The sequence below is a fragment of the Mastigoproctus giganteus genome, chromosome 11 (genome assembly GCF_048544385.1).
Source record: "Mastigoproctus giganteus isolate SK-2022 chromosome 11, ASM4854438v1, whole genome shotgun sequence".
NCBI lineage: Eukaryota > Metazoa > Arthropoda > Arachnida > Uropygi > Thelyphonidae > Mastigoproctus > Mastigoproctus giganteus.
Genome location: NC_143585.1, coordinates 21282442 through 21292092, shown reverse-complemented (window position 1 = coordinate 21292092; position 9651 = coordinate 21282442). Strand labels below are relative to the sequence as shown.

Genomic DNA, 9651 nt, shown 5'->3' with positions numbered 1-9651 from the left:
TGATAGTGCATTATTGGCCAACACACCCTTTCATTATGACGTCACACCCGCCTCCCGAGGATTCGTACGTTGCGTGAGTATGTCTGATAAGTAGTGTCGGCAAAGCTGCCCAAAGACTTCCGAAAGGTGTTTCTGAATATGAAGGTTTCAGGTAAAAGTTAGGCAATAATTAGGTTGCGTGTTTAATTGGACTCCATTGATCGAAACCAATGATACATTTGGTAAATGAATTAGGACGGGATTTAAAAAGCTATTTATAGAAGAGAAAAGAGATAAAACTGGTTTCTAGTGTAATCTCTGTAATAAATATAATGTGAATTATCTCTCTACGCGATTCCATTTTTAATTTTTGAATGAATGCTCGAAATCCAGGGTTTCATTCCCGTTCTAGCAGTTTCTCTGTTTATAGATTCTCCATGGCAACCGTGTCAGCTGTTCTGTTATCTATTTCTTCTGAAGACACCCGAAGGGAAAAAAATTGACAGATGCAAATTGGCAGCCGAGCTGGTAGTCGATTATCAATTCCGACCTTACACGATTCCCACATGTGAGTAATTTTCCAGTTATTAAATTACCATCATTACTTCCATAATTAATGTAGATCGAAATAAGGAGTTCCGTGTCACTGAAGAATTACATAATAAACGAATGTCCTTGAAAATTAATTCTTTAGCTTTATTTGTAAGCTGCTACGTTTGTTAGGTGGTAAACAGAGACAAAAATCGATATAGGTGCGTACGTTGCGTTTCAAATTAAAAATTAATCTTATATTTGAATTTAAAATGGCGTTGTGTTAGTAATTTAATCCCAATGGATTTCAGGGATCTGTATCGTGCTTCATGAAAGTCAGTTTAACACTGCAGCATTGGGAGGACCTAACAAAGATGGAAGTTATGATCATGGACTTTTCCAGGTGAGTTGTAATACTGTATATATATTTTATAGATTTTGGTTGCATACCTGAAAATTTACTTTCAACTACCCATCTGTATTGTGTCTGTAAATTGCGTGTGTCCTCTGGTCGAGTTGTCTATTTTGCTGGACGAAAAAAACCCAGCTTTTCCGGGTAAAAAACCTTGCTAGCTATGGCTGAGTTTGTCGGTTTCAGGTTTTCTCCCCGGAAAAACTGGGGTTTTTCGTCTAGAAAAGCAGGCAAATCGACCAGAGAACACACACAATTTATAGACACAATACACATGGACAGTTTAAAGTAAATTTCTAGGAGACCCTAATATAATAGTTTTTTTTTAGGTTACATCCTAAATTGTCGTTGTAGTAGGGTTTTTAGGAGCATCATGGACTGAGGCAGTATTGCTCTTTCGTCGATTTTCTGTTTAATTTTCTGGACGAAAAACCCGAGTTTCCGGGAGAAAAAACCATGATACCCTCGCCTGAGATCGACTAACTTAGCCAGGTTGTGATAAAGGCCCATAAAAACCTCACATCAAAGACGGAACTCGAACTCGAGTCTTTTCCACCCGGTGTGGGGAGGACGGTGATTCTACTAACTATGTCACCCACAAGGGCGCACGTAAATAATAATCGAAATTTTTATTTCTCTTACAGTTAGTTTGTTTTGCGTAGAAAAATCTTTTTTGTCTTATTTTTAAACAATTTTAAAACGATCATTTTGTTTCTTTAGTAAAAAATCGAACGTTCTCTAGTTTTCTGTGAATATAAGATTGACAGAGAAAGATAAAAAGTTGACACCTTTGAAGTTTATGATCCTTTACATTGTAACGATTAGTTCCAGCAGCTGGGAAAACCCAACACGTTTAGTGTATGTGCGTATTAGCTGCATGGTATTATTTCAAGTAGCTTAACTTCTTTATGACGTCATTGAAGTACAGTAGTTGTCTTAATGGATTACAGAAACCATTATCTTTATTATTCACATTATTATTAGTAGTAGTAGTATTAGCCATATGGTGCAAGGAAGCCGGAGGCTTATGTTGCACTGGGCAAAAAAAATTTCTGAGTTACCATGTGAGCGAGAGAGAGAGAGAGAGAGAGAGAGAGAGAGAGAGGTAGAAAGGAATCACCAAGAAAAAGAAGAATAATGATATCCAGCTCAGGACCCTGGGTATGTCAAGCCCATACTCGCCAGATGTGAACCCCTGGGGCTATGACAGTCCATAATTAAAATAATGGTTATTTTTATGTTATTAAATTACATTATTATTAAATTAAGCCGCAACAACTTTTGACTTTTATTTTATTTATTTTATATTACAACTAAAGAATTATTAAAACTGATTATCGGTTTTAATAACTTCTTAATCGTATTATTATCTTATTATCAATCTGCATATTTTGTTTTGAAAATATTTTCAATGACATGACTGCCATCTATTGCCGTTTTTGTACATAACTATCTAATTTTTAAATATTCATGAACTTTTAGCTTCTTGAAAGTATTTATTGATTTTCTTTCAGATCAACGATAAATGGTGGTGCTCTGTTTCTGATCCTGGAAAATCCTGCAATATTTCTTGTAAAGGTTAATTGCTTCAAGCAAATTATAAGTTTACTTGGTAATTTTTTAAAATTAATTATTGTGATGATTTTGTTGTGATCCAACTAGCGAAATTATACCGATCACAGTTTTAATTTATTTTTAGATTTACGTGATGATGACATCACTGATGACGTTGAATGTGTAAAACGTATTTATAATTTTCAGGGTTACAATGGTTGGTAAGTGAATTATTATTATTTTTTAAAGATAATTAAAAGAAATAAAATTCTGTATTATGCTATTTTTCTTTTCTCAACCTACCAGAATACTTTTGCTTATGATATCAGTAATGAGTGAAACGCCCTCTTTTGGTAGAATTTATCAATGAATTGTTATTTATCAAAGAATTATTAAAATATAAATTTATCAAAGTTCATCAGCCAAAGAGAAAGTAAAAATGTATCAATATAGAAATATTTCGAAAAAAATATTGAAATAATTTTGTTTTTATCACGATAAACATTGAGGATATTTGTTTGTTTTAAATCTCTTTTTAAAGCTAACTGTATTGAATTTTTATTCAACCGTACATGATTATAATGTTCTCGTTTTACTTTTCCAGGTCAGTATGGTCTAAATATTGTGAAAGAAATGTAAATATTGCCCAATATATAAGAGATTGTAACAGCACAGGTGACCTCAAGTTCGATTAAATTAAGGGCTGATAGAAAGTAAAATTTCGTATGAAATAATACGTAATAAAATCTTTATATAGGTATGAGCCATCATGTTTTCAAATTTGTAAAGAAATCGGTAAAATAAATTTCTGTTTGATAATAAACTATATTCCAAAACGAGCCATAATGGATCAAAAACTGAACATATGTACTCAATGTCTTTATTCTATTCTCCGGTATATTCGTTAATATTTATTTGTATCTTTATGTTTTTCTGTCTTTGTATAGTTGGTAGTAAATGATAGCAATAAGAATAATAATAATAAACCATTGGTTGTTTCCTGTTTTATTTCGATACAGTACACTGGGGAATACCATTCACTTCCTTTTTTTGTGAATAACGGCGTACTATATATAATGTAATAGCCTTTATGTCAACAGGACACAGCTTCTAGCTTTTATAGACACTCTTCATACTCTTATATATCTGATAATATTTGGTCATTTATCTATTTTATGCCACTTGTTTCCATGTCTGACACGTAATGTCTTCTTGATTCTTTTCGGTTTCTTTATATTTATATGATTGCCACAATTTAACCTAAATTGAATGGCTATTGTTATTTCAGTTCTGGAGGTGTGAATTTTGATCATTAATTTTTGTATATCTAAACATGAGGCTAATCTGTAAAAAGCACCGAAGTGTCAAGCCAAACATAACTTCATGAAATATCCCCTCATTTCCTTCTACATTTTTGAGTGGAAATTCACTTAAAAATTTGAAGATAACTTGGTTCGGCGTGGCATTTTCCTTAAGCATCAAAACCAAAAGGGGCTATGGGGTGCAAAATATTTATATTGCCCCGGGTGCAAGAATACCTACGAAGGGAGAACTATATAAATATTTGAGCTAGAGATTTGATTTTATCGTATATAAGTTAAAGTATATTTATATGTTTTTCTAGCTCCATCGGTTACTGCACTGCACTCGAGCTATGATTGCTACGAGAGATGATATGTTGGAGAATGTTGAGGTCCGATCCATTATAAAATTTATTCATTTGCAAGGCATAGAAGCAAAACAAATCCATGAGGAGATGAGAATTGTACATGGGGAGGATTGGCCTTTATATGAGATTAAAAAATTGGAAAGGACAGTTCAGGTGTGGGCGAAGTAGTGTGCACGATCACCCAATAGAAGGAAGACCCATCTCAACCACAGACCCGGCCATTATGGCTAAAGTGGACATCTAGTATAAAAAAATTGTTGGCGCTTTGTAGAGAGAGAAAGAATGTTCATGATTTTTTTTGATTTAATCTTGACGATGGGTGAATGAATCTTTGAAAATATTTCATTTCTACAGACAAACTATACCTGCAATAAACTGTTGTAGTTAATTATTTGAAAAAAAAAAAAAAGCAGGATCCTTTTTAATTAGCATAAGAATAACTTAAAAGCACTCGTCGCTGACAAAAAATCAATAATAATAATTTCCAAAAATGTCTGGTACACTTTATTTGATTAATAGAATCTTTATTTAAATTTATACATCTTTTGCTATGTTCTCTTTTTTGCCACAACTTAAGCTAGAATGACAAAGACATGAAAAATAACATGTTATACACTTTGCCGAATGCCTTTCTTAATTTTGTTGTCCTTAACAGCAGATGGATAGAATTATTACGCTTTAGTGCTTTTAGCGTTAATGCATAATAAAAATAAAATAAAGAACCTCCATTTATATTAAAGTCATAAATTGACTCTTCATTTGCGTGTCGGTTTTAATTTTAGCATTCATTTAGCCTTTCCTCAGCACGGTTCATTGCCAATAACTTAAATGTTACATTTTGTAAAAAAAACTCGTATGATTTATATGTGATTTATGCGCCCTCTTTTGACAAAAAAAATTCGTAGTGTGAAATATTAAAACTGTGATTTATGCGCCCTCTTTTGAACAAAATCGTTAATAAATCACAGACGTGCAAAATAAATTAAGGACAGTTTTCGAATTAATTTAAAATGAAAGGCAGTCTGCAATATTTTTTTAAATGCAATACAGTTAATTAGAAAAACCTATTCGCATTCCACAGTAAACTTATTACAACATCACAGATAGAAATTCATACACATTTCAAAAAATTTAAACTATATACAGAGAAAAGAAATGTCCACAGATGGTACACAAACTCTATTCTTTTATACTCACATAAACACTTATACGAAGTCTGATGTTCAACCTAAATAATATAAACTTTCAAACTATGTTTTGGCCCAGTTATACAGGAAATGTATAAACCATCTGGTGGACAATAAACCACCGATTATAAACCATCTGGTGGACAATAAACACAAGAACATAACATATTTCAATCTTTACATATTTGGCACACCAAGATGATCACAAATAGCATTTTTTTCTCGAAAGAATCCATCTCTTTTAGAGTATTTTATTAGAAAGAGGGAAATTATTTGTCCTTAAATTACAGTATTACTCATCCCAATCTCTCTCTGTTTCGACTTCGCGTCGATTTTCTTTTCCACCATTTTTTAAGATGATTTGCCTTAAACACCAAATTTTCTATTTAATTACATCTGAAATAGTAAAATACAGAAAATCCAATGTTGGAAGACGTTCCCACTTTTAAGTGTATTTTAAATAGCAGATATTAGAGAATATTTCGTATTCAGGGATGTAGTTTTAAGCTCGTTATGAATAAAATTCTGGCACACATTCTTTTCACTTGTTGGTTACGTCTACAGTGAACAAGCTTTAATACAAATCGTCAGTTTGTAATAATTTTCATATGGTTCTCTATAATTTCTCTTAAGAGCTTGCAAAAGGCACTCAGTAATCTAAAGACTGAAAGAGAGAGAGAAAGAGAGAGAGAGGGAGTTTTTAACGATCATAGATGCTTCCTTATGAATTAATCTCCAACTACGATTTGGCATACTTTAGTAAGTTCTTTGCAATGTTTACGAAAATATAGCAAGGAGTTTTGTAAAAGTCCCTTGCTTTTTGGTTTTGTTTGTTATTTCTTAAGACTAGACACAAAAATTCTGTATGTTTTTTGTGTTCCCCTAACCAAAAAGAAAGAAAAAGGAATTCTGCATTAAATAATGCAGATATTATTCCTTGTAAATTCCAAAATTTTATAAGAAGGATCACACAAGAAACTGCCAACAAATTGGCTTTTCTATATAAACAAATCTACTTTGACCATTTTCGCAGAAAGTAAATAACTCTTATTTCTAATATCTTGTTTTCTATAGAAGTAAAAACTTTACTAGTAATCAAATCTCTAAAAACGTTCTGAAAGTGGCTGATATGTTGGTTAACGCCCGGATTTTTTACTCGGAAGTTCTATTCGTTGTGCTGTGGACTTCCCAATTACTTCACGTGACCGCTAGGTGTCCTCAGTCTAGAACAGTGGGTGCCACCTGTTGGCGGTTCTTGCTTTTTTCTCTTGATATTTGCCTTTCCTCTTCGCCACCTCCATCTCAATAAACGAGTTATATAATCAGGCCAATTATCTGGCAAAAGAACCAGAAGAAATCCAATGACTATTAGCAAGATGCCAGCCAACTTCATGCCTTCAAAAATAACCTTATAACGGTGGACATCTATAACTGGTAAAGAAGCAGAAAATACATTAATAAAATGAATAACAAAAGAACCAAAGCATTAAGAAATAGTTTCCAAGAAGATATTTAGTTAAAACTCAAAATACATCGTCATAAGGAGCAATTATATAACACGACTTCTTAAGACTTTTGTTTAAAAAATAAGTAATTACTTTATATTTTTTTATTTTTTGTGAAAATCCTGTTACGTAACATTCATACAACCTCCTCGCTCCATTCATAACGCATTTAACATGAATCCCTTCTTGCATTATGCAATTTGAAAAGACGTTTGTACCTTAAGGTACTAACTTGTACTGTTAAGGTAGAAATTCCTAAGGAAATTTGTATCTTAACGCAAGTACAGTAAGACACCCATTCGAGTTGACCATAGTTCCAGGCTGTGTGACTTCTAAATACGATTAGCGATTGTGTTCATTGACAAAATGATTAGTTGTAAGCTCCTCTAACCTAGTGGTCCTACCGTAGTACAAACAGAACCTCATTAAAGTTTCTTATTTTTATTATTCCCAACAGCAATTAAATATCTTTTGTTGCCATGAGAATATAAAGGAAAATTTCTTACCTGCGGATAGGGGAACAGCACACACTAAACCCACAGTGAGAAAAAGTTCGTATGATGGCACATTATTAATATTACGTAGAAAATTGACCACTGGAAGGAATAAACAAATGATATTGATTACAACCAAAGCAAGGTCTTCCAATAAAATTAAATCCATTAAAATGAATTTTTTAAGATAAAACTAAAACGCCACTATAACTAAAATATTTAGATTATTAGTATTGGTAATGGCAAGTCCATCCTCTCTAATAATTTGTCAATCCATCCTCTAATCTTTCCTTAAATTTATTCAAATTACCCACCTCTACAATACCAGATGGAAGTCTGTTCCAACAATCAACTATCTGCTCGCTGAAGATAAACTTTCACACACATATCCTGCAGCCACCCTCTTTTAATTTATGTTCTCTTGTGTGCATTGTCCGAGAAAGCGTAATAATATCATCATAATTAAGTTTACTCAATCGATTTAAAGTCTTAAACACTTCAAACAGGTCTCCTCCTAGACAACAAGTCTCCAGACGCTGCAATTTGCAGGGCTGAAACCTTTCTTCTCTGCATCGCTCAAAAAGATCCATGTCCTTCTTAATATGAGGCTTCCAGGTCTGTATGCAGTACTCAAGATGTTGCCTAACTGTTGCCTTATACGGGATAATCACCGCTCCTCCTTATCCCTGCTGGCAAAATCCCTGTATATCATTGGCAAAACCCCATGAGCTGTCCTAGCAGAGGCGTCAGCTGTGCTCAGAGAACTTCGTATCTGACTACACAATTACTCCAGGTCTTTTTCGTTCTTCACTACTCTGAGTGGGTACCACCCAATTGATTTCTGGGATTACTGCTGCCCATATGCAGTATCTTGCATTTGTCAGTATTAAATCTCAGTTGTCACTTCTCAGCCCATCTGCTTAATTTTTCTAGATCTTGTTGCAGTAGCGTACCATGATTACTGTCATTAACCACCCTACCAACCTCCATATCATCTGCAAATTTAGGCATTAAGCTTGATATGCATTCATCAACATCGTTAATAAATACAATAATGATTTGCAGATGGGAGCCCACAAAATTGTACACTCATTCCTTTTACCAGTGTATACACACTGTCTTCTGATGTTGTGAATTCACTATAACAGACAGTGTCCAATGCGTACAGCATTCGGTAGTACAGGGTTATCACTTTAAAAGAGACCCCATGAAAATATGAATGACTTCGAGTAAAACAGTGCTAGAGACAAAAAATTTACAACTAAAATTCTTTATTCTATGACGTTACTTAATTTTCGAAAGAAATGTTGAAAATGGTTCCAATCATAACGGACATGAAGCATGTTCATAAACGCTATCCACGGCATTCTGGGAGTGATGTTGGATACGTTACTCTTCATTTCTTCTAGCTTGTGTAGCTTATTGGGCATTTCTTTGAACAGCCATCAAAAAGAAGTCTAATGGCAGCTATCTGGTAACATTCCTTTTGACATTATGCAATCACAAAAGAAGAGGGATGACTGTGCCACAGATGATTTGTTTCGCTGCTTTCTGAAACCACGCTTTTCTGTGAAATAGATGGGCTCAACAATCCTGCGGCGCTTTGTGCATAGCACACTCCACTCTTCACAAAGTGTAAGGGAGTTTTATGTGCTGCATGGGGATTTACGATATAGACGACAATTCTGAGACTTTGTTTTCTCTGGAATCACAGTGACTATAATCACTACTCTCCCCCCTCACCGGTTGTAAAAGTCCTCGGTTCTAATTCCATCAATGATGTCACGAACGTATAGGCTCTTTTTTCACTCTGTGGCTGAGTTAGTCGGACTCAAGCGAGGACAGCAAGATTTTCTCCCGGAAACTCGTGTGTTTTATCCCCCGAAAGTCAGAAAAAAGAGAATCAGTACATTCTTAACCGAGATTTGGGAAAATAAGTGGATCGCCAGCGCAAAGGTTTTATAACAGACATATCTTGCCGGTTTTGACTTTTGTTTCTAAGAATGCTGTAAAGTGATTTCATCTAGATCTTCAATCCACTTTTTTTTCTTACAGACATGGGTCTTTAAATTAGAAACTCATGGATAGGAGTGCTTTTTCAACTGACCGTTGTCATTGTGGGGAGGTAGAAGATCGAGGTATATACTTAATTTTTGTCCATTCCACTAAACTGAAAGAATGAATCTTGTATCGAAGACCTCATTTCAACAAAAGAAAAATTTTAGATTCTTCAATGAATTTTGCGTCACTGTTTTTAAGAAGAGGATTCATCTAAACCACCGTCTGGTTCCGACAAATTCTTAACATGATTTGCAATCTC

At 34.0% G+C, this 9651-nt stretch overlaps 2 protein-coding genes across 2 annotated transcripts in view; one reads left to right on the top strand and one right to left on the bottom strand.

Annotated features, from left to right (window-relative positions):
* Positions 1–454: 454 nt before the first annotated feature.
* LOC150077764 (uncharacterized) lies at positions 455–3193 on the top strand. The gene is made up of 5 exons (XM_090384276.1): positions 455–547; positions 822–913; positions 2437–2534; positions 2622–2697; positions 3081–3193. Exons 2-5 carry the CDS (start codon positions 840–842, stop codon positions 3169–3171), a joined length of 339 nt encoding a protein of 112 aa, XP_090240402.1. The 5' UTR covers positions 455–547; positions 822–839; the 3' UTR covers positions 3172–3193.
* A 3260-nt stretch (positions 3194–6453) lies between these two features.
* Positions 6454–9651, bottom strand: part of LOC150077763 (solute carrier family 35 member F3-like) — an 88920-nt gene continuing 85722 nt past the window's right edge. The window contains exons 6-7 of the mRNA XM_090384729.1: positions 7344–7433; positions 6454–6763 (exon numbers count right to left, since the gene is read on the bottom strand). Of these exons, the coding sequence (XP_090240855.1) occupies positions 6525–6763; positions 7344–7433 (329 nt within the window). The 3' untranslated portion in view covers positions 6454–6524. The remainder of the gene's footprint in view (positions 6764–7343; positions 7434–9651) is intronic.